Genomic DNA, 24,049 nt, shown 5'->3' on the forward strand with positions numbered 1-24,049 from the left:
AGGAGCAAAGCTGCAGCATCTCTTCCCTCTTCCCATCCTTGAATGGATCAATCAGAAAATCTTTGGATCCTCCAGGGCACAAAACTCCCCCCCCCCCAGATTTGTGGAACATCCCACAGGCAGCAGATAAAGTGTGGAGCTCCACCAGGATGCTCCAAAGCCCATCCTGAACTCAGGAATCACCAGGAATCCCCAGCTGGAGCAGGGCAGACAAGGAGAGCAGCCCAAGCTGAAAGAGTTAAAGCCACACAAATCCAAACGCTCCCATTTTTTGAGATGAAATCCACACAAATCTGCATTCATTCCCACTCCAGCAGTTTGTTTGCAGCCCTTTGGCAGCTCGTGGGGAATTTTTTTTTTGGATTTACAGCAGGAAAGAGCAGAGATTCTGCTCCAGACCCTTCCCTAAGCCCATCCCTGGAGCTGCCTGCAGGAAAACCTGAATGAAAACCTCACCTGGTACCAAAAAACCCCAATCCACCTCCTCTCCCAACCTTCCCACCCAGCCAGTCCCAACATTCCCACCCTTTTCCAAGCTTTTAGATGGGAAGTTTTTCCCTACTCACCCTGGAGGAGGAGGAGGAGGAGGCACTGGAGTTTTGTGTCCTGCCCTGCACTCAGCCTGCCTTTTTCTCCCTGTGCTTTTCCCCACTTCCTTTGACAGGGAGCTGATTGCAGAGCTCTGGGATTACGTCTGCATCTCCAAATCTTTCTTTCTCAGCTGGAAAGTCTCAAGTTCCAAGCTGGGATTCCCTCTCCACCCCCTTTCTCCTGGAGTTAACCCTCCTTTTGCTGGAAGGGTCTGTCTGGTCAGCGCCCACCAAAATCCCAGAGACAAAAAGAAAAGGGAAGAGGATATTTCAACAGGAAAATCAGTGTTTTCTGTTCTGTGTTTATTAACTCCGTGCTGTAGGAAAGCTCTTTTTAATTGTATTTTTAATTCTGGACTTTCAGAAACCAGCCCCAAAAGGATTAAGGCGTTTCAAGGCTTTTTAATATTGTTTTTATCTACATTTTTTTTTTATTACAATGTTGATCAGTCCGTGGGTTTCCAGACAGAAATTTTCTGTCCCCCACAAACAAGGGGCACGAGAACCCATCATTCCTCTGGTCAGAACCCATAAAAAGCACTTTTAGCCCAACTCAACCCTCCCATTTGGAGAACTTCATGTGAGCAGGACATTTATGTCCCCAGTATTAGGAATGATTTCCTCCCCAGAAGGGCTGTCCAGCCCTGGCCTGGGCAGTGCTGGGGGATGGTTGGATTGATGGCCCTAAAGGTCTTTTCCAACCTGGATGATTCCTGGTTCTCCAGATTTCGGATATTTCCCACGTTATTGGGTGGTGCTTTCTGGCCCAGGGAGGGAACAGAGGGAACGTTCTGTGGCAGAGCCTGGGAGTGGATCCAGTGACTCTGGACTGTGGATCTCCTGGGATCAGCCTGGCACACCCAGCCCAGGCTGCCACACACCGTTGCTATTCCCATTGCCATTGCCATTGCCATCCCATTGCCATTGCCATTGCCATTGCCATTGCCATTGCCATTCTCCCATTCCTATTCCTATCCCTGTCCCATTCTCATTCCCATTCCCATTGCCACTGCCACTGCCATTGCCATTGCCATAGCCATTCCCATTGCCATCCCATTGCCATTGCCATTGCCATTCCATTGCCATTGCATTCCCATTCCCTATCCCATCCCATTGCCATTCCACTGCCATTGCCATTCCCATTGCCATTCCCATTTCCATGCCATTGTCATTCCCATTCCATTGCCATTGCATTCCCATTCCCATCCCATTGCCATTGCCATTCCACTCCTATTCCCATTCCCATTTCCATGCCACTGCCATTGCCATTCCCATTCCCATCCCATTGCCACTGCCACTGCCACTGCCACTGCCACTGCCACTGCCACTGCCATTGCCATTGCCATTGCTGTTGCCATTCCATCCCATTGCCATTCCCATTTCCATCCCATTCCCATTTCCATCCCATTGCCATTGCCACTGCCATTTCCATTCCCATTGCCATCCCATTTCCATTCCATTCCATTCCATTCCATTCCATTCCATTCCATTCCATTCCATTCCCATTCCCATCCCATTGCCATTTACATTCCTATACCCATTCCATTTCCATCCTCCTTCTCATTCCCATCCCCATCCCCATCCCCAACCCCATCCCCATCCCCATTCCCATCCCCATTCCCATCCCCATTCCCATTCCCACTCCCATCCCCATTCCCATTCCCATTCCCATCCCCATCCCAGGGCACCGTGGGGCTGGGTTTGGTGACGTTTGGCAGTGGCGAAGCTGAAGATGAGGGATCCCCCACTCCAGAGTTCTTTGGGAACATTTCTCCTCCTCCTCCACCCACGGCCAATCCCTCTGCCTCCACTCCCACCTGGATTTCCTGGCTTGAAAATTCCTGCAATTCCTTTCTTGCCCAAACTACAGAGTTTTCCACCTAATTTTTCTTCCCAACAGCAAAACTCCAACCATGAGCTTTTTCAATTTACCCTCGACTTGATGAATTTGCAATTAAAGCTGCAAAGATCTGGACTTGGAGCTCAAAAACAAGGACACCTTGAAGCACAGAGCTGGAATTCCAGTGGGATCGGAGGAGGGAATGACACAGGTAAATCCCCAAATAAAACCAAAACCAAACACAAAAACCCTGCCTCAAAACGTTCAACCACTTCCTATCAATGAATTTTTTATCCGTGCCAGGAGATTTGTGTTTGCTCAAAGAAAGGATCAGCATGGAAAACTCTCGGTCCATGCAAAGACATTCCAAGGTTTTTCAGGGAATATTCCTATAAGGTCGATTTTCTGGCAGGAAAATTAAGACATTCCACCTTTTACAACACGAAAAATAAAAGGGAATCATTCAAACTTCACTGAGCTCTTTGCCACGCAAGAAAACCTCCATGAAAACTCAGGGAAGTGTCAGAGTGGGGGATGCAGAGTTTATTTTTGGAAAATCCTGAGGCAGAACCTGCCAGAGGAGCTGCTGGTTTCGTTCTAACGCTCAACTGAACGAAACTCCCAGGAATTTCAGGCAGAACCCAAACCAGATGTAAATCCCCCCACAGATGTTTACAGACTCCTTCAAAACCCAGCAAGGGATAAACAAAATGGGAAAGGGGAAAAAAAAAAAATATGGAAAATCCATTCCCCCAAAGCCTCTCCCCTCCGCCTCGCCCCTGCCTACCTCCAGCGCTGCTGCTCCTGGGATAGAGGAGGGAATTTGGGGAATTGTTTGATGCCAAAAAATCAGGAATTTCCCAGGAAATCTCCTCCCTGGGCTGCGGAGAGGAGGAAAAGGCAACCTGAGCGTGGAAAAGGAGGGAGGGATCCAACCAAACCAACAAACTGTTCCTCGTTTTTGGTTGATTTTGTTTGTTGTTTTTTTTTTTGCCTCGGTTTTCCCTGGATTCCTCCCGCCTCCTCTTCTCTGAACAGTTGGATTGGGGTTTTTATTTTTTTTAATATTTTTTTTGATTTCTCTGCTGGGTTTTGCTGAGGAGAGCAGGGAGCCCATTAGAGCAGGGGGATGAGGAGAATTGAGGGAGGATTGAGTAATGAAATGGCCGTAAAATCCCAGGAATTGTGCAAGGCAGATGGCCCCAAGGAAAACGAGCTGGACAAATCCCATAATTTGGGGCTGATTAAAACCACCCCGGCTGCCCCCACAGGAGCCGGGAGAGGGAAATTTTTGGGGATAAAAAGCACCAAAGGGTGAGTTTGTTGTCCCAGCCCAAACTCGGGATCAGCAGAATTCCCGGTGCCGTCACCTGGCGCGTCCAAAGGGAGATTTGGGGTCGATGCCACGTGGGATGAATCTGGTCGTGAAAATGTTCCTAATTAACACCAAATGCTGGGATTTCCAACTGGGGGATTTGGGAAGCTGTGAAATCAGCCCCAGGAAAAATCAGCTTTTTCTGTGTGTGAAATTAAGGGGTAAAATTGGTTGAGTTTTGATCTGATTAATGGAATTCAGGATGCAGCAGAGCATGGGGTTTATAAATATAGAAATATATATGAAAAATAAATATAAATATATAAAAAGAAATAAAAAATTAAAATTAAAATTAAAATTAAAATTAAAAATAGAAAAAAATAAAAAGAAAGCCACAATCTGAATATGAATGTCTAAATATATTTTATATTAATATAAAAATATAAAATATAAAATTATAAAAGTATGAAAATAGAAATATATGTTTTTCTAATAGATATAGATATAGATATAAATAAAAATATAGATATAAATATAATTATAAATATAAATATAAATATAAATATAAATATAAATAGCATGCATATAAATATATAGTGTATTAATATAAATATAAATATAGATATAGATATAGATATAAATATAAATATAAATGTAAATGTAAATATAAATAGCATGCATATAAATATATAGTGTATTAATATAAAAATAAATATAGATATTGTATATATGATGCTTATATATAAATTATACATTAAGTATTATATATTGTACATATATATAAATAAATTGATATTTTATGTGTGGTGCATATAAAAATAAATATATCTATATCATACATGTGGTGTATATATTAAATATATAAAAAATTAAAATATAAATAAACACATTAATATATCTAGTTATACAAATAAATATAAATAAATAAGTATATCTATATATAAAATATATATTTGAATCTTACCTTTCAGCTACTCAAGCAGTGCTGGACACATCCCAGTTTTTTCCCTGCTTTTCCCAGCAAACCAATGGGAAATGGAATAAAGAATCCATCATTCCCACCTGGAATCATTTCCATCCATGGACAGCAGAGCTCTGTCCCTGTGACAACAACAAAACACCCAAATCCCTTTGATTTCACTGCTCCAGTGCAAGCCCAGTGCATGTGCAAAACAGAAATCCCAAAAATTCCCTAAGAAAAGTGGGAATTAGGGATATTCCTCATTTTCATGGTGATTTTTGGAAATCCCATCATTGAGGGTCAATGAGAACAAGCTCAGCCTGAACTCAGTTTTTCCATCCAGGTTTTTGTTGTGTTTCACCATCACTTTAACTCACAGGAAAAAACCTTTACTGGGATGATATAAATGATAATAAATAAATATAAATGGTATAAATATAACTAAATGTAAATTATATAAATTACAATAATGACATAAAATAGAATCTCATCATAAACTGGTGGAGAGCTGGAACTGGGCAGGTTAATTAAACACAGATTGAACAGAGGCACCAAATCTACAGAACTTTTCCCTGCCTGATGGTTAATTAAAAATCCATATAATTAATAGGATTAATCCATATAATTAATAGGATTAATCCATATAATTAATATAATAATAGGTCAAATATATAAAAGACATATTTTCTGCCCCAAATAGAAAATTTTATTATTTGTCACTAAAAGACATTTTTTTCCTTTGCAAAAAAAAGGAAAAATTGAATAGGAAATAAAAGAAGAGAAAACTTAGAAAAGTAGAACTCAGTTTACAGAAAGGTAAAAAAAAATTAAACAAAAGAGACATTTGTTCAATTTTATATGAGTCATAAATGGGGAAAAAAATCAGTTTTTATCCATTTCCATCCAATTTATCATGATAAGAAACAAGATTTAATCAAAAATCACCTTGAGAAAGAGGAGAGTTGAGCCCTGCCTTGGACTGCGGGCTGTGCACGGCTCCTCCTGCTGAGATATTCCCATTTTTTGGGATCCAAATTCACCTTTTTCAGGCAACAACAGACTGAGCAGGGAGCTGAGCTTTCCCAGCTCAATAATTCCCTTTTTCCCAGCTCAATAATTCCCTTTTTCCCAACTCCATCCCAGGAAATGAGCTCTGAGTGCCCAGGGCTCCTTCAAACCCACCAGAGCTTTGGGAATCACACCAGGAATGAAAAGGAACATTCTTAGCCCTGATAATGGGAAACAGTTTCCTGCTGAAATCCTCCAAATTTTTGCAGTGCTGGGATAATTGGGAATTCATCAGGAGAAGTGATTGCTAACAGGGGTTGGGAGATCCCGCCGTGATTTGGGGTTTTTTTGGGTTTTTTTTTTTTTTTTTTTCTTTGTAGGGATTGGTTTTCTCCCAATGTTTTTCTAACAGGAAACTCCATATCCATGGAATTGGATAATAAAATCCAGGGCTACCAAAGGATCTCCACGCAGCAGGAGCTCCACCACGGGACTGAGCACCAGAGGAATTTATTTTTTTTTTTATTTTTGGATGGAATTCTTGGCTTTGCAGGCGAAGTGTCGACGCCCCAAAACGCGGCTCACGAGGACGTTCCCTCTGTTTATTTGGGTCACAGGAGGGTGATGGGTTTTATAGGTTTGTTTTGCAAGACAAAACGCATAAAACTAACAGGGAATAAAAGGGAGAAAAAGCTGGAAAAAAAATTCCCCACAAACTTCGCTTTTCTGGGCCCCATTTCTCGCTGTACAATCCATCAAATGAGATTATTTTTGTTTTAATCAGGAAATCCTCAAGGATTCTTCTTTTCAGGCAGGATCCAAGATTAAATGATCTGAAGGGTCTTAATCATGGTCCACGGAGAGAATTTGAGTAAAAATCAGGATAAATGATGAACTGAATATTAAAAATAACCAACGGGGCCAAGTTGGGCAACTGGAGGCTTTTCCCCCTGACAAAACCTGATTCTTCTTTTCAGGCAGGATTTAAAATTAAATAATCTGAAGGGTCTTAATAATGGTCCACTGAGAGAATTTTACTAAAAAATCAGGATAAATGGTCGTGGTTTTAGTGAACTGAATATTAAAAATAACCAACAGGGCCAAGTGGGGCAGCTGGAGGTTCTTCCCCCTGACAAAACCTGGACACCAAAATATTCCTCTCACCAAAATAATCCCAGGAAAACTGGGCAGGAGATGAATTCCAATAAAACAGGGAGCTGATCCACGTCTAACCCCACAGGAAATGTCCTCTGAACCATCCTGGTCTCCATCTCTCCGGGACAGAAGCAGCACGAAGAGGAAAAGAAGAGTGAAAATGAGGATGTTGGGAGGTTTGCTGGGGGAAAAATTAGTAAAAGAGAGACTGGGAGTGACAGGAGGTGTAAATGGAGGGTTTGTTGGTGATTTACTGAAAATTGTCTTCGAGGATGGAACCACATCCCTGGTGAACCAATAGCAAATCTCCCAGAGCCAGGAAAACTCTCCAGGAGCTTCCTTGTCTTCCAAAACTTCCAGGATTTCTTCCACTTTTGTGGATGTTTTTGGTAGAACCTCGAGGTGGAGGTGCCTTCACCCTGCCCAGAACCTCAGAGACATTCCCAGGAGGGAATTCATCCCTGAATTGCTCATTTTGGGCATGATTTGTTTATTGGTGACACAGCCTGTGATACCTGGAAAACACATTCAGAATTCCTGGAGATATTTCCTGTTCAAGGAGATCAATCCAGCATTCCTGGAGATATTTCCTGTTCAAGGAGATCAATCCAGCATTCCTGGAGATATTTCCTGTTCAAGGAGATCAATCCAACATTCCTGGAGATATTTCCTGGACGAGATAAATCCAGAATTCCTGGAGATTTTTCCTGGACAAGGAGATCAATCCAGAATTCCTGGAGATATTTCTTGGACAAGGAGATCAATCCAGAATTCCTGGAGACATTTCCTGCCTGGACAAGGAGATCAATCCAGAATTCCTGGACATGGAGATCAATCCAGCATTCCTGGAGATACTTCTTGGACATGGAGATCAATCCAGAATTCCTGGAGACATTTCCTGGACAAGGAGATCAACCCCCAGAGAGGGAGCAGGGACAGGGAACACTCACTGGAATCCCTGGCTCAGCGTTGGAGTCTCCCGAGCCCAACTTCCTCCTGAACTTCAGCTGGAAAATGCAAAGAGGACAAAATTCTGAGTTCACAAATTGGAGGGACAGATGGAAATTCCCAACTCTGTCCCACTGAGGGCAGGGATGGATGGATGGATGTGGGGAAGGAATTGTTCCCTGTGAGGAGGGTGGGGATGTCCTGGAATGGAATTCCCAGAGCAGCTGCGGCTGCTCCATCCCTGGAAGTGCCCAAAGCCAGTTTGGAATAACCTGGGATGGAGAAAGGTGTGGATTTGGGGGTGGATTTGGATGATCCTTGAGGTCCCTTCCCACCCAAACCATCCCATGACTCCATGACTATGAACACGTCCAGGCCTGGCTCTATTTTTAGGGCTGTCTTTGGGTGCCAAGCTCTTCACAGATCCCCCAGGCTGAGGAAAAATGAGGAAAAACACTCCAAAAGGAGCTGAGGAGCAGCCAAAATTCCCGTCCCGCTGCAGACCCCGAGCTCCAGAGCTGTGCTTGTGTCCCCATTGTGCTTCTGTGGCAACAAAAATCCTAAAGAGAAGGAGGAATTTATAGAAAGTGCGACACTTACCAGGGACAGCGTTCCCAGAGGCTGGGGGGGTGATTAACCCTTCCTTTGGTGAGAAAATAAATAAAAATTCGAGTTATGCTGGATTAGAACACGCGGGATTTGTGGCCGTGCCTCGTTTATCAATTCGTTAAATGAATTATGAGCCACGTACGGGGAGTGACCCTGTGGGAAATCAGCTGGAAATTAAATATAAGGCAGCACCTCCCTCGCTTATTTTCCAAACTCTGTTTTCCAAACCCCATTTTCCAAACCCCATTTTCCAAACTCTATTTTCCAAACTCTGTTTTCTAAACCCTATTTATTTTAAACTCTTATTTTCCAAACTCTATATTCCAAACTCCATTTTTCCAAACTCTTATTTTCCAAACTCTATTTTCCAAACTCTGTTTTCCAAACTCTATTTTCCAAACTTATTTTCCAAACCCTATTTTCTAAATCCTATTTTCCAAACTCCATTTTCCAAACCCCATTTTCCAAACTCTGTTTTCCAAACTCTATTTTCCAAACTTATTTTCCCAACTCTTATTTTCCAAACCCCATTTTCCAAACTCTATTTTCCAAACTCTATTTTCCAAACTCTATTTTTCAAACTCTATTTTTCAAACTCTTATTTTCCAAACCCTATTTTCTAAATCCTATTTTCCAAACTCTATTTTCCATACCCTTATTTTCCAAACCCCATTTTCCAAACTTATTTTCCAAACCCTATTTTCAAACTCTTATTTTCCAAACAGTATTTTCCAAATAGTATTTTCCAAACTCTATTTTCCAAACCCCATTTTCCAAACTCTTATTTTCCAAACTCTATTTTCCAAACCCTACTTTCCAAACTCTATTTTTCAAACTCTTATTTTCCAAACCCTATTTTCTAAATCTTATTTTCCAAACTCTATTTTCCATACCCTTATTTTCCAAACCCCATTTTCCAAACTTATTTTCCAAACTCTTATTTTCCAAACTCTATTTTCCAAACCCTACTTTCCAAACTCTATTTTTCAAACTCTTATTTTCCAAACCCTATTTTCTAAATCTTATTTTCCAAACTCTTATTTTCCATACCCTTATTTTCCAAACCCCATTTTCCAACTCTTATTTTCCAAACTCTATTTTCCAAACCCCATTTTCCAAACCCCATTTTCAAACTCTATTTTCCAAACTCTACTTTTCCAAACCCTATTTTCCAAACTTATTTTCCAAACTCCATTTTCCAAACTCCATTTTCTAAACTCTATTTTCCAAACCCTATTTCCCAAACCTTTATTTTCCAAACTCTGCTTTGTCAAAATCCCTATTAAATTTCCCAGAATTTTCAGAGGAAAAGAGGATTTCACCTGGATCTTGGATGTTCAAAGGGAGAGAGCTCAGAATTGTTCCCATCACATAAAAATTATTTCATAAAATATTATTTCATGACATTTTGCACACTCGAAAAACTCAACTCTCGAATTTTATTTTTTTTTTTTGCATTGGGAATTTAGAAAATAAAATGGTCTGAGATTGGGAATGTAGGTAATAAAATGGACAGATTGGGAATTTAGACAATAAAATGGTCTGGGATTGGGTATTTAGAGAATAAAATGGTCTGGGATTGGGAATATAGACAATAAAATTATTTGAGATTGGGAATTTAGACAATAAAATTATCTGAGACTGGGAATTTAGATAATAAAATTATCTGAGATTAGGGATTTAAACAATAAAATGGTCTGGGATTGAGAATGTCGGTAATAAAATTATCTGAGATTGGGAATATAAACAGTAAAATTATTTGAGATTGGGAATTTAGGTAATAAAATGGTCTGGGATTGAGAATTTGGATAATAAAATGGGTCTGAGATTGGGAATTTAGACAATAAAATGATCTGAAATTGGGAATTTAGGCAATAAAATTATTTGAGATTGGGAATTTAGAAAATAAAATGGTCTGGGATTGGGAATTTAGATAACAATATTATTTGAGATTGGGGATTTAGACAATAAAATGACCTGGGATTGGGAATTTAGGCAATAAAATGGTCTGAGATTGGGGATTTAAACAATAAAATGACCTGGGATTGGGAATTTAGAAAATAAAATGGTCTGAGATTGGGAATGTAGGTAATAAAATTATCTGAGATTGGGAATTTAGATAACAAAATGGGTTTGAGATTGGGAATTTAGGTAATAAAATGATCTGGGATTGAGAATGTCGATAATAAAATTATCTGAGATTGGGAATTTAAAAATTAAAATGGTCTGTGATTGGGAATTCAAAAAATAAAATGGTCTGAGATTGAGAATTTAGACAACAAAATGGTCTAAGATTGGGAATTTAGACAATAAAATTATTTGAGTTTGGGAATTTAGAAAATAAAATGGTCTGGGATTGGAAATTTAGACAATAAAATGGTCTGAGGTTGGGTTCTTCCTTAGATCCATCCCCAGCTCCTCCAGGACAATTTTCCTGCCCGACCACCCCAGCCTCATTCCCAAGGCAGAGCAACTTAGAGCTGCACTATTCATAAATACACATTTATTTTTTTTTTTTCATTAGAAATGCGTAATTACAGCATTTTTTTTTTTTAAAGCAATTTTTTCCCCCCTAGAAAAGTAGTTAAGCAACAGTACAAACAAAAGTGTTAGTCTCCTGCAAATACAGTTTTCATGACACCGAACAGAAAACACCAGCAAAAGGCCAAGACTTGCTGTCAAATGGATTTTTTTTTTCCTTTTTTTTAAATATTTGAGTTTGTTTTTTTTTTTTTTTTGTTATAAACACCATAGCAAATTAAAAAAAAAAAAAAAAAAAAAAAAAAAAGAAAAAGAAAAAAAAAAAGAAAAAAAAAAAGAAAAAAAAAGGCTGTTTTTTTGTTTTATTTTTCAACAGTGAAAAATATCTGGAGTTTTCTTTAGGTGGCAAAGCAGGTCCTGCAGGGCAGAAATGCAGAAATGCCCCCCAATATCTGCAGAATTCCCATTTATTTTCACAGGAGGGACCGGATGGATGGATTCTCACAGTTTGGATGCAGGAGAATTCTTCTTCTCCTTCTGAAAGTTTTTTTTTATTATTATTATTATTATTTTTGTCCTCTCTGAGTGGATTTTAGTGCAACCCATTGAGGTTTTTTAAGGTTTTTTTTTTTTTGAAGGCCAGGAGTTGGTGATTGAAGTTGGAATTATTCCAGGTGATGGCTGGAGGTTCTGAGGTTTGGGAGGTTTTTTTTGTGGTTTTTTTTTTTTTTTTTTTTTCCAGCAATCCTCATTCCTCTCACTGGATTTGGATGGCTCCGTGTTCTATCTGCATTTCTGGCTGCATCGCTGATTGAAGGGACTCAGTGCCCTGCAAAAAAAAGGGGGAAACAGGAAATCAATCCAAAATTTTCTATCTGGGCTAAAAGAGGTGGATGAGAGAGAAGAATGGATTTTATATCTGGGTTAAAAAAGGGATGAGTGTGAGGAAGAAAAGTTGATTTTATGTCTTTTTATGTGCTTTTTTTATTGGTGTAACCCCCCAAAAAAATGTGAATTTATTATACAAATATAAAGTTCTTGTGAGTGCCAGTGGAAAAAAATTCCGGAGGAAAATCCACAACTCACAAAAGGCACCAAAAATAACATCAACACTCTCCACGAAGCCCTAAATGAGGAAACTGAAATAATGCAATTGGGATAAAGATCTACAAAAATCATGAGTGGCACCGAGGCAATTATTCCCAGGAAAAAAAAATATATATAAAAAAGCAGCTCCAAATAAAGGAAATAAATTCAGAGTTTGGCACCAAAGTGAAGCTGTGGAAGGCTCATCCCAATGGGGATATTTTGGGATTTTGGAGCTGGAAATGACCATGGGGAAGACGAGGAGGGAGATCTGGAGTTCTGGGGGTGAGGGGAGTGGGATCATCTTGGCTTTGTCCTTGGAATGTCCCAGTTGGAGCAGGAAAAAGTCTAAAAATGCTGATTTTTTTCCTTATTTTGGGTGAAGTGAGAACAGCACGACTGCAATTCCTCCTGCAGATCCTCCTCAGCTCCCAAGGAAAAGCAGGAAGGCACAAAGAAAATTCTCTTTACAAACTCTCTGCCCAGCAGGGACAAGGCTGGGGAGGGAAAATCCAAAAAATCCAAATTCCTGGTGATAAAATTCCAATTACAGGGTGAGGATTCCAGGATTTTTTCACTCTAAACTCCTCCTCACTCCAGAGATCTGCCCTTGATGGATTTTCCCTGATAAAGGATGCTCAGTGCAACACCCTGCTCACAGAATTCTCTCTCTCTGAAAGGATTTTTGGAGATGAAAAAGTCTCATTTGAGGCTCTGCTTTGTTCTCCCAGCCTCGAACCTGCCAAAAAATCCACAAAGGTGGAAAATCCACCAGAATTCCCAATTTTTACATTTCACGACACAGCCCCAGTTTATTTATTATTCAAATTAAAGGATTTAAAAATCATCAAAAATTAATTTATTTCCCTCTGCCTTCCTTGGCTACAGGAATTATTTTTTTTTTCCTGTTTAATTTGAAGGGTGTTTTGTTTTTGCTTAAAAGTTCAATAAATTCATGCCAAGGTGCTGAAGACATCTGTGAGATTGTTAAACTGGATAGCACAAAGTTTTTTTTAAAAAATAAATAAATTAATTAATAAATAATCCTCAAAGTTTTTTTTCCCATTTAGAGGAAAATAATTATTGAGTAAATAGAATTATCAAATATCAGCACAACAGCAACACCAAATATTGATCCAAGCTCAGACTTGAAAGGGATTACAGGGATTTATATTTGGAATGATGGTGGGTTTGTTGTTTTTTTTTTTATTCCAAATCTAACAAAATTTACCACCAGCGTTGCACCCGAGCAGAGATTTTTTTTTTAATCCAAATATTCTGTATTTTCTAGACTTTGCAAACTGCTGTCAAAACATGAAAAGAAGCCAAGCAAAAAAAATCATTAATGAATAAACTGAAAATACAAAAATCCAAAGTGGTTTTTGCTCTGCTCCAGCTGAACTCAGAGCAGGGATTCATTTCAGGAAAAAAAAAATAAAAAAAAGGCAAGAAAGTGGTACCTTGTTGTGAAATCTGGAATAAATCCACATTTGTGCTGTTTCAAATTGGCACAGAATCCGAGCCAGGTGGAAAATAAATTCCACTTGAATGAGTTTTGATTGATAAAGAGCTGAAAAATCCTTGGGAACGTCTCAGCACCTTGACCAGGAACCAGGTGGTGACACTTGGAGGGTTTTCCCTTCCCTCAGAGAAGACTTTTCCCTTCTCCACAGGAAAATTCCACATTTTTATCCACAAAAAAAAAAAAAAAAAAAAAAAAAAAAAAAAAAAAAAAAAAAGCTCCTGAAGTTTTTTAACTCAGAGCAAAACAAACCCCAAGTTTGGTTTCTCCAACTCAGTTTTCACTGGGTGCAAAGTGAGGAAATCTTTTATTGCCTGATTTGTTTTGGGGTTTGTTTGATTTTTCCTTCCATCCCTTTTTCCTGCCCCATTTCCCCTCCCTGGGGAGCTCCGTGGTGAACCACAGCACTAAAAACAACAAGGTGCAAAGTGCTCCTGGAGACGGAGGAATTCAGGGGGGGGCTGATGCTGCTCTTGGGAATTTTGATCCAGAATTCCTTCCTGCTCCAGAATTCCTGCTCCAAAATTCCTTCCAGAATTCCTTCCAGAATTCCTGCTCCAGAATTCCATCTTGAATTCCTTCCTGCTCCAGAATTCCATCCAGAATCCCTCCCAGAATTCCTTCCAGAATTCCTGCTCCAGAATTCCTTCCAGAATTCCATCCTGCTCCAAAATTCCTTCCAGAATTCCTTCTAGAATTCCTTCCAGAATTCCATCCTGCTCCAGAATTCCATCCAGAATTCCTTCCTTCTCCAGAATTCCGGGTCCAGAATTCCTTCCTTCTCCAGAATTCCTTCCAGAATTCCTTCCTCCTCCAGAATTCCATCCTGAATTCCTTCCTGCTCCAGAATTCCATCCAGAATTCCTTCCTTCTCCAGAATTCCGGGTCCAGAATTCCATCCTGCTCCAGAATTCCTTGCAGAATTCCTTCCTGCTCCAAAATTCCATGCTGAATTCCTTCCTGCTCCACAATTCCTTCCAGAATTCCTTCCAGAATTCCATCCTGCTCCAAAATTCCATCCAGAATTCCTTCCTGCTCCAGAATTCCTTCCAGAATTCCTTCCAGAATTCCATCCTGCTCCAAAATTCCATCCTGAATTCCTTCCTGCTCCAGAATTCCTCCCCGAATTCCTTCTAGAATTCCTCCCAGAATTCCTTCCTGCTCCACAATTCCTTGCAGAATTCCTTCCAGAAATCCTTCCTGCTCCAGAATTCCTTCCTGCTCCAGAATTCCTTCCTGCTCCAGAATTCCACCCTGCTGGATGAGGAGGGAGCACAGGCATGGGGAGAAACCCCACAGAAGGGAAATCTGGGAATTCTGGAGTGGGAAAAGCATGAGGAACTCCTTGGCTTATTTGGGGTCGTGATCCTTGTGGGTCCTTCCCAATTTGGGGTATCCCCAGTTGGTTTTGGGTTTATTAAAGCCACAGGAGCAGCACCGATGGAGGATCCATAAAAAACAACCCCCTCAGTGTCCAGAGAACTTTAAAAACAAAATCCTGCCAAGGGCAGTGCTGAGGCAAAGAGAATCCCACAGGCACTTGGCTTCCCTGGGGGAGAAGCCCACGGAGTGGGATTTTCAAAACCACCAGAAAAACACGTGTTCCAAGTGTTTTAAATCAACTTTGTGGTGCTGTCACCAAAGCTCCAGGCTGATGACAGACCTTTTTCAAGCCTCGGATTCGCAGCTGTTCAAACTGATTAAAACCAACCAAAAAAAAAAAAAAACCCCAATAATTCCTCCTTCGTGGCAAGAGAGGATCAAGTGTTCACTTCCAACTGTTGATCAAAACAACTGGAAAACTGCTGTCAGAACAGGGATAAGGGGGAAAGCTCAGTCTGAAAATACTTTTTGGGCTGATTGGAGCCACGTTTTTGGTGCTTTGTGATGGTTCTCAGCCTTCAAGGACACACAGGTGACAAAAATAACTTCTCCAGAGGCACTGAGCAAGCACAGAAAAACAGGAGCAGTCAAGGATCGTTTCTATCTTTAAAAATGAATGATGTTTTTATTATAAATGATGGGTTTTACGGGTTTGGAAAGAGCATCGTGAGCTGCCTGTGTTTGTGGGCAGACAGAGCACGTCTGAGGGCTGGTCTGAGCATGGGAAACACATTGAGGGGAGAAATGGAGGGAAGTGGGGAAGGAAATGGGGAAAGAAATGGAGAAAGAAGTGGAGAAGGAAATGGAGAAGGAAATGGAGAAGGAAGAGCAGAGGGAAGTGGAGAAAGAAATGGAGAAGGAAGTGGAGAAGGAAGAGCAGAAAGAAATGGAAAATGAAATGGAGAAGGAAGTGGAGAAGGAAGTGGAGAAGGAAGGGCAGAAAGAAGGGCAGACCAAGTGTAGAAGGAAGTGTAGAGAGGAGTAGGAAGTACAGGAGAAAGGGCAGAAGGAAGTGGAGAGGAAAGTGCAGGAGGAAAAGGAGAAGGAAGTGCAGAAGGAAATGGAGAAGGAAGTGCAGAAGGAAATGGAGAAGGGCAGAAGGAAATGGAGAAGGAAGTGGAGAAGGAAGGGCAGGAGGAAGGGCAGAAGGAAATGGATAAGAAAGTGCAGAAGGATGTGCAGAAGGAAGTGGAGGAGGAAGAGCAGAAGGAAGGGCAGACCAAGTGTAGAAGGAAGTGGAGTAGGAAGTACAGAAGGACATGCAGAAGGGAGGACTGCAGGAAGTGCAGAAGGAAGGGAAGAAGGAAGGGAAGAAGGAAGTGGAGAAGGAAGGGAAGAAGGAAGGGCAGCAGGACATGCAGAGGGAAGTGCAGCAGACAGTGCAGCAGGAAGCACAGCAGGACACACATGAGGACACACATGAGGACACACATGAGGACACACAGCAGGACACACATGAGGACACACATGAGGACACACATGAGGACACACAGCAGGACACACATCAGGACACCCAGCAGGACACACATGAGGACACACAGCAGGACACCCAGCAGGACACACATGAGGACACACAGCAGGACAGCCAGCAGGCTCCATACCTGTCCAGCAGCAGCGTGGTCAGTGACAGGGGTCAGCTGCACGTACTGCACCTGGATGTCACTGCCCTGCAGGGGGGACCCGTCCACACCCCCCGCCGCCGGCTCGGCCGAGGCCACGGCGATCAGCTGGGCCCCCTGCAGCACCTGGGGAGGGAAAACACACACTCAGGGCTGGCATGGACACTGGCTTAGCCCTTTTTATCACCCTCAGAGGCATTTTAACCTTTTACACCACTTGATTTTAATACCATTTGCAGCCTCATGCCAAGGGTGAGATGCTACACGCGGTACAATTCACTCCATCACAATCAGAATTGTTACAAATTATAAATTATAAATTGTTACAAATTATAGATTATAAAATTGGCTTTTCGCAAGATGTGTGCTGTATGATTAATAACACTGTAGTAAGGATATAAGTTTTTTATTTCTGCTACAGTAAAGAAAATTAGTAGTTGATATAGTAGTTGCTTAAACTGTCTGTTTGGTCAGGATAACATCCAGTGAACATGGAAAGAAGACTCTGCTATTGATAAAATTAACTTAAACTGTCTCTTTAATCAAAATAACATCCAATGAACATGTAAAGAAGACCCTGTTATTGATAAAATATACTTAAACTGTCTGATTAATCAAAATAACATCCTGGGAACATGGAAAGAAGACTCTGCTATTGATAAAATAAGCTTAAACTGTCTGTTTAATCAAAATAACATCCAGTGAACAGGTAAAGAAAACCTTGCTATTGATAAAATTAACTCAAACTGTCTGTTTAATCAAAATAACATCCAGTGGACAAGTAAAGAAGACCCTGCTATTGATTATTGATACACCAACGATCAGCATCTCCCATCTGAAGAAAGTCTGGACCAAGGCCCGAGCTGGAGGTGACAATGAAGACACAGCCAAGAAACACAAATGCTCTAAAAAGGCAAACCCAAGGAGGGGCCTGCAAAACAGTTCCTGGAATATGGAAACTGGTTTATGGAAAAATATGAATATTCATCAAACTGATGCAATAGAAAGGATATTTAATAAATGTCTCTGATACAGCAGAGTGTGAAGTCACCTAACCGTACTTTTATGAGCCCTCTAAACCCCATTTTTGAACTCTCTAAACCCCACATTTTGAACCTTCTAAACCCCATTTTTGAACCCTCCAAACCCCACATTTTGAACCTTCTAAACCCCATTTTTGAACCCTCCAAACCCCACATTTTGAACCTTCTAAACCCCATTTTTGAACCCTCCAAACCCCACATTTTGAACCTTCTAAACCTCATTTTTAAACCCTCCAAACCCCACATTTTGAACCTTCTAAACCCCATTTTTGAACCCTCCAAACCCCACATTTTGAACCTTCTAAACTCCATTTTTGAACCATTCTTGCTACAGTCGTGATCTCTTTTATTAATCTGATCAAACACATGTATTTGCCTACCTATAAAAACCTCAAAAATAAGATTTTTGGGGATTTTGGTGCCTTTTTTTCCCATTTTTTCCCCATTTCTGCAGCAGGAATGCAATAAAAGATGATGTTTCTTTAAACCAAAGTGAAGTTTGGAATCCCAGAGCGAGGGGATGTTTCTGGAAACTGAAAATCCTGATGTCCAAACACATTCAAATGACAAACACAGCTCCTCCAAATGATAAGAAGCTCTGCTGATAAGAGTTCTCTTCAAAGAGATAACTCCCTCTCCCTGATTCTTTTTCACTCTGAAACTTTTGGAGTTTTTAAACTAAAACCATCTCCTGCATTTAGTGCCAGCAAAACATTCATTTAGTGGCTCAAATATTCCAACAAGAAGGAAATATAGAATTGTGGGATAAAAGTTCTGCAGAAAATCTCATTCCAATAACTTTTCAGGTGCTTTATTCCTATTAATATCTCAATTAATTGCTCTGAAAATAAAAATAAAACAAAATAAAAAGATTTAAAGTGAGGGTTTTAATGGGAATTTCATGAGCTGCTTCCTCAGAGTCCACCCCATCCCCAACAATAATTTGTACCTAAATTTGTTATTTCTTCCCTGACATGAAAATGAGCCGATATGAAAATAAATTCAGAATAAATCAAAGCGTTTGGGAGAGGGGGAAGTGTCCCTGCTGAGCATTTCTGGGAGTGCTGAGTGGAATTGTGTGAGAAAAGTGACTTTAAATCTGTCAAAGCTTCATTAGGGAACCCCCTGCAGGGCCATAGGACGGGGAGCACCTCCTGGAAATTCCCCAAAATCACAGGCAGTGAAAAGAAAAGCTGATTTTAGTTCCGTGGAGTGGGGAGAGAGCAAAAAAAAGAGAATTCTAGAGTGTGTTTTTAGCAGGGGCATTATTATTTTTAATCTATTATTTTTAATTTATTATATTTAAATTATTATTTTTAATTTAATATTTTTAAATTATTATTTTAAAATTATTATCTTTAAATTATTTCTAAATTATTATTTTAAATTATTATTTTTAAATTATTATTTTTAATTTATTATTTTTAATTTACTATCTTTAATTTATTATTTTTAAATTATTATTTTTAATTTATTATTTTTAAAACTATTATTTTTAAATTATTATTTTTAAATTATTATTTTTAATTTATTATTTTTAAAACTATTATTTTTAATTTATTATTTTTAAATTATTATTTTTAATTTATTATTTTTCTAATTATTATTTCTAATCTATTATTTTTAATTATTATTTTTAAATTATTATTTTAACATTATTATTTTAACATTATTATTTTTAATTATTATTTATAAATTATTATTTTTACATTATTATTTTTAAGTTTTTATTTTTATAATTATTTTTTAAATTATTATTTTAAAATTATTATTATTATTATTATTATTATTATTATTATTATTATTTTAGCAGGGACATTATTCCTCTTGTGCAGGGATTGTATAAGAGGAATAAACCATCCCAGCTGCTTTCCAAGAAATCCAAGATTCCCTTCCCAAGGAACACGACCTGCAGCCACTGTGTCACCTCAATGTCCCCAAAATGTCCCTTTTCCTCCTGGTGGAGCGAGAGGAGGGATGGGAAACTCTGGATTTGCTTTGATTTCTGACAGGGAGGAGTCCAGGACCTGAAAAATGATGTCAAATGCATCAAATCCAAACAGATTTCCATTGAAAATCCACTTGAGAGCAGCACACGTGCAAAGGTTAATGATAATTCTATAATTATAATTATATTATATAATTTTATATATATAAAATATATATAATATATATAATATATATATAATTATATATATATAAATATATTTATATATAATTATATATATAATATATATATAATATGTATAATTGTATAATTATAATGAATTGGCAGTTGGAGCGCAGATGGAATTTCAGTAGAAATTACCTCATCTCATCCCCTGTATCAAATTCTGGGGGATATTTGGGAAGAAAGGAAATCTGGAAATTCCTCTGACTCATCTCCTGCTCCGAGGGAAAACTCCTCAGGATGGGCCTGGAGTTACCTGATGGATTTTCCCAAAAAAAATCTGCACTCCAGAGGGATGGAGCACCTTTTCTATGGGAAAACATGGAAAAACTGGGATTGCTCAGCTTGGAGAAGCTTCAAACTGTGACCTTGCAGTGCCTGAAGGGGCTCCAAGAAAAATGGGGAAAGACTTTGGACAAAGGATGGAGGGACAGGAAACAGGGAGGGCAGGGATAAAGTGGGATATTGGGAAAAATTCCTCCCTGTGAGAGTGATGAGGTGCTGGAATGGAATTCCCAGAGAATTTCTGGTTTCTCCATCCCTGGAATTGTCCCCTGGATGGGGCTTGGAGCAACCTGGGACAGTGGGATGTGTCCCATGGCAGGGCTGGCACTGGGTGAGCTTTAAGGTCCCTCAGGAGGCCCCAAATCCAAAAATTTGTGCAGAAATGGTTCAGTGTCAGCAGCAAGAACAGCAAAAAATCCACGGAGCTGCTTCCCCAAGGAAGAGTTTTCAGGAGTGGGCAATTCCAGATCTCTGTGATAATTTGCTGTTTTGAGTGATACTAAAGAAGCCTTTGGCTAAAATGGGGTTTCTTCTCCAGCAGAATGTTATTGTTGGGTTTTATTCAATGTACAACTGAGTAATGGCTGGATAATCCAGAGAAAAAAATATTCCAGTGTCAGGGAATTTTTCCTGAAGTGGAGCTCAAGGAAAGAGTCACAGGAGGGTGATGGACAGTCCTACAAGTGACCAGCACTGGGGGAAATCATTCCAAAGAGCTGAGGGTGAATCACAACCTCTGCCTGGTGGGAAATCTGCTGGAGAGCCACAACAGAGACAAGAGGGAGAGAGAGGATCCCTCATTCCTGCAGGAATGGCTCCCTCTCCATCCCAGTGTGGCAAATCTCTCAAATGTCAGTGTGGATTGAAACAGCACCCTGGGCTCAAATTAAATCCCTGCTGGTCTGAAAAATGTCAGTGTGGGTTAAAACAGCACCCTGGGCTCGAATTAAATCCCTGCTGGTCTGAAAAATGTCAGTGTGGGTTAAAACAGCACCCTGGGCTCGAATTAAATCCCTGCTGGTCTGAAAAATATCAATATGGACTGAAATGGCACCCTGGGCTTGAATTCCTGGTGGGATTAATTCTGCTAAAAAACAAAAAGTCAGGAGAAATGAGATGCTGGAGGATTTTCAGCACTTCCCATGAAATGTTCCTGGAGGCTTCAGGCAGTTGCAGCAGGGGAAGAGCATCCAATCTTTCCCTAAATAAATTCCGAGGAGGATTTGGCCTCTCAGAGGTGCTGAGAAGCCCCATCCCCTGCAATGAGGCTGGCAGTAAATACGCCACTTCCAGAGAGGCTGAGCAGATCACTGAGGATCTCCCCAAATCCCACCCAGCTGGGAAATGTCTGTCTGCTCCAATCCCTCACTCTGCCCTCCAAAGGGTCATTTCAACTCCAATTCCACAAAGGAAAGAGATTTAATTTAGGGGGAGCTGTAAATGTTTACATCATAACTGGCAGTGAGGGGTTTGTTGGGGTTTTTTTTTTGATTTTTTTTTTTTTTTTTTTTTAAATAGAAGGAAAAGAACATCTGAAAGTTTGGTTTTTGTTGCCAGAGTAACGAAACATTGCTCCTACTGTCCTTGGCATTAACTGGAGAAATGTGGATGGGGAAAACAAGAACAGAGACACAGAGAAGTTCTAGGATTGCGCAGAAAATGAATTTTCTCCCTCCTCCACTTGGATTCTGGAATGATGTCACCAGCTGGAGTTCCAGCCATCGTGGTGGCTTCAAAGGAAAAGCAGGAGGAGGATGGCAGGAAAAAAAACCAAACAAACCTGAGTGAGGAGTCTGAGCTATAAATCAGGAGCTGGAGAAAGTTCTAAGGATTAAAGAGCGTTTAAAGGAGCAAAGAGTGCTCTGGAGAATTACCTGAATTACATTAATGAGTTTTTAATAGAAACTTGCACCAAAAAAAAAAAAAAAAATTTAAAAAAAAAAAAATTAAAAACCAAACCTGCTCTGGACATGATTCATGGAAAAAAAATTCCCAAGGAGAAGGAAAAGTGGAAATTTGACCCAAATTAAAGAGCAGAATGGGTCTCTCAGGGTTTGTTCTCTTTAACAGCCTCACTCCTTTGGGAAGATGTTCCCTGATTTCCTGCACAGGGAAGGAATCCACACCTGGAGCTGTCTGGTGTCTTTAGTTTCCCTTTTCCACCCCAATCTCCTGTCAGGAGTGACAGAGCTGAACACGAGGAATTCTCCCTGTTATTCCATGTGGAGGGGGAATATGAATCCCAGAATTTCAGCTAAAAATAAACATATGGCAAAGCTTGGAATGAAAACCAGATGAGAGAACACCTGCACTTCTCCAAACACTCAGGATACTGGTAGGAAAGGAATTAAAACACTCAACTCCAGCTCTAATCCTGCCTTTTATCTCCTAGGGAAAGTTCATGTCCAAGGAATCCAAAAGAGCAGAAATTTTATCTATTTAATTTCGATTACTGGCACTGGGCAAGGTGAGTGTGGCTCTGGAAGTGACCAGAACTCGGAGCAGATGGGTTGGAATATTAAAAGTGATCCATCATCTCCCTCCCCCAGAAAATCATCTCTGATGTCCAAACCCTTTTCCTGAAGAAAAGCAATTAGGAAAGCTGATGGATTCCCTCCATGGAAAGTGGATGTTCTTCTACACAGCTCCTGTCGTTTTTAAAATATTGGTTTTTGATGGATTTAATAAGCTCAGAGCTGCACAAATCTGTGATTTCCCAGCAGGGCTCACAGGTAAAACCATGAATTATCCCAGTTTTCTCCACCTGAAGGCACCTCATTTCTGCTGGAATTCCACACATGCTTCTCTTTCACATGGGAAGGGAACAAATATTTCCCATCTCCTGGTGAAAACCTTGGGGATTTGTGCTTCTCTCCCACTTGCAATGATGCCAATGTTCTTTTTCCAATTTCCAGCCATTTACTGGCACTGGGCAAGGTGAGTGTGGCTCTGGAAGTGACCAGAACTCAGAGCAGATGGGTTGGAATATTAAAAGTGATCCATCATCTCCCTCCCCAGAAAATCAGCTCTGATGTCCAAACCCTTTTCCTGAAGAAAAGCAATTAGGAAAGCTGATGGATTCCCTCCATGGAAAGTGGATGTTCTTCCACACAGCCCCTGTCGTTTTTAAAATATTGGTTTTTGATGGATTTAATAAGCTCAGAGCTGCACAAATCTGTGATTTCCCAGCAGGGCTCACAGGTAAAGCCATGAATTATCTCACTTTTCTCCACCTGAATCCACCTCATTTCTGCTGGAATTCCACACGTTTCCCTTTCACCAAAGGGACAAATATTTCCCATCTCCTGGTGAAAACCTTGGGGGTTGGTGCTTCTCTCCCACTTGCAATGATGCCAATGTTCTTTTTCTAATTTCCAGCCATAAAATAGCAATGAATCCTCAGAGAGTGACAGTTTGTTTGATTAAGTCGTGTACTACAATTTCTGGGGCTGGACATGATGTTTTCCCAGTTTTGCACATGAATTTGTGATTCCCTGAATTAATTTCCCCCTTGACTTGTCTCAAGTTGAAGCCAATAGCCTGACATGTATTGTACAAATCCTTCAAAAAAATGGGATTTGCCAATGACATTCCACAAATAAAATCCTTATTATGGGAGGGATTTTTAATTTTTTTTTTTATTTATTTTTTTCTGCTTGCAGGGGAAAGCACTCCCAGAGAAATGAGGATTTCAGCAGAGCATCAAAACCCCATTTCAAACGGGGAACAAATGCTTTCCCATTTTTGCACATGAATTTGTGATTCCCTGAATTAATATCCCCCTTTTATTTATTATTAATTTCCCCCTTGACTTGTCTCAAGTTGAAGCCAATAGCCTGACATGTATTGTACAAATCCTTCAAAAAAACGGGATTTGCCAATGACATTCCACAAATAAAATCCTTTTTCTGGGAGGGATTTTTAAAATTTTTTTTAATTTTTTTTTTTTCCTGCTTGCAGGGGAAAGCACTCCCAGAGAAATGAGAATTTCAGCAAAGCACCAAAGTCCCATTTCAAACGGGGAACAAATGCTT

General features: G+C 40.0%; 1 protein-coding gene across 2 annotated transcripts in view; it reads right to left on the reverse strand.

Annotated features, from left to right (window-relative positions):
* Positions 1-10,912: 10,912 nt before the first annotated feature.
* BANP (BTG3 associated nuclear protein) overlaps positions 10,913-24,049 on the reverse strand; it is a 125,140-nt gene continuing 112,003 nt past the window's right edge. For both annotated transcript variants that reach the window (XM_083870032.1, XM_083870031.1), the window contains exons 12-13: positions 16,500-16,643; positions 10,913-11,736 (exon numbers count right to left, since the gene is read on the reverse strand). In XM_083870032.1, the coding sequence (XP_083726158.1) occupies positions 11,665-11,736; positions 16,500-16,643 (216 nt within the window). In that variant the 3' untranslated portion in view covers positions 10,913-11,664. The remainder of the gene's footprint in view (positions 11,737-16,499; positions 16,644-24,049) is intronic.

The sequence above is a fragment of the Zosterops lateralis genome (assembly GCF_965231275.1).
Source record: "Zosterops lateralis genome assembly, chromosome: 12".
Taxonomy (NCBI): domain Eukaryota; kingdom Metazoa; phylum Chordata; class Aves; order Passeriformes; family Zosteropidae; genus Zosterops; species Zosterops lateralis.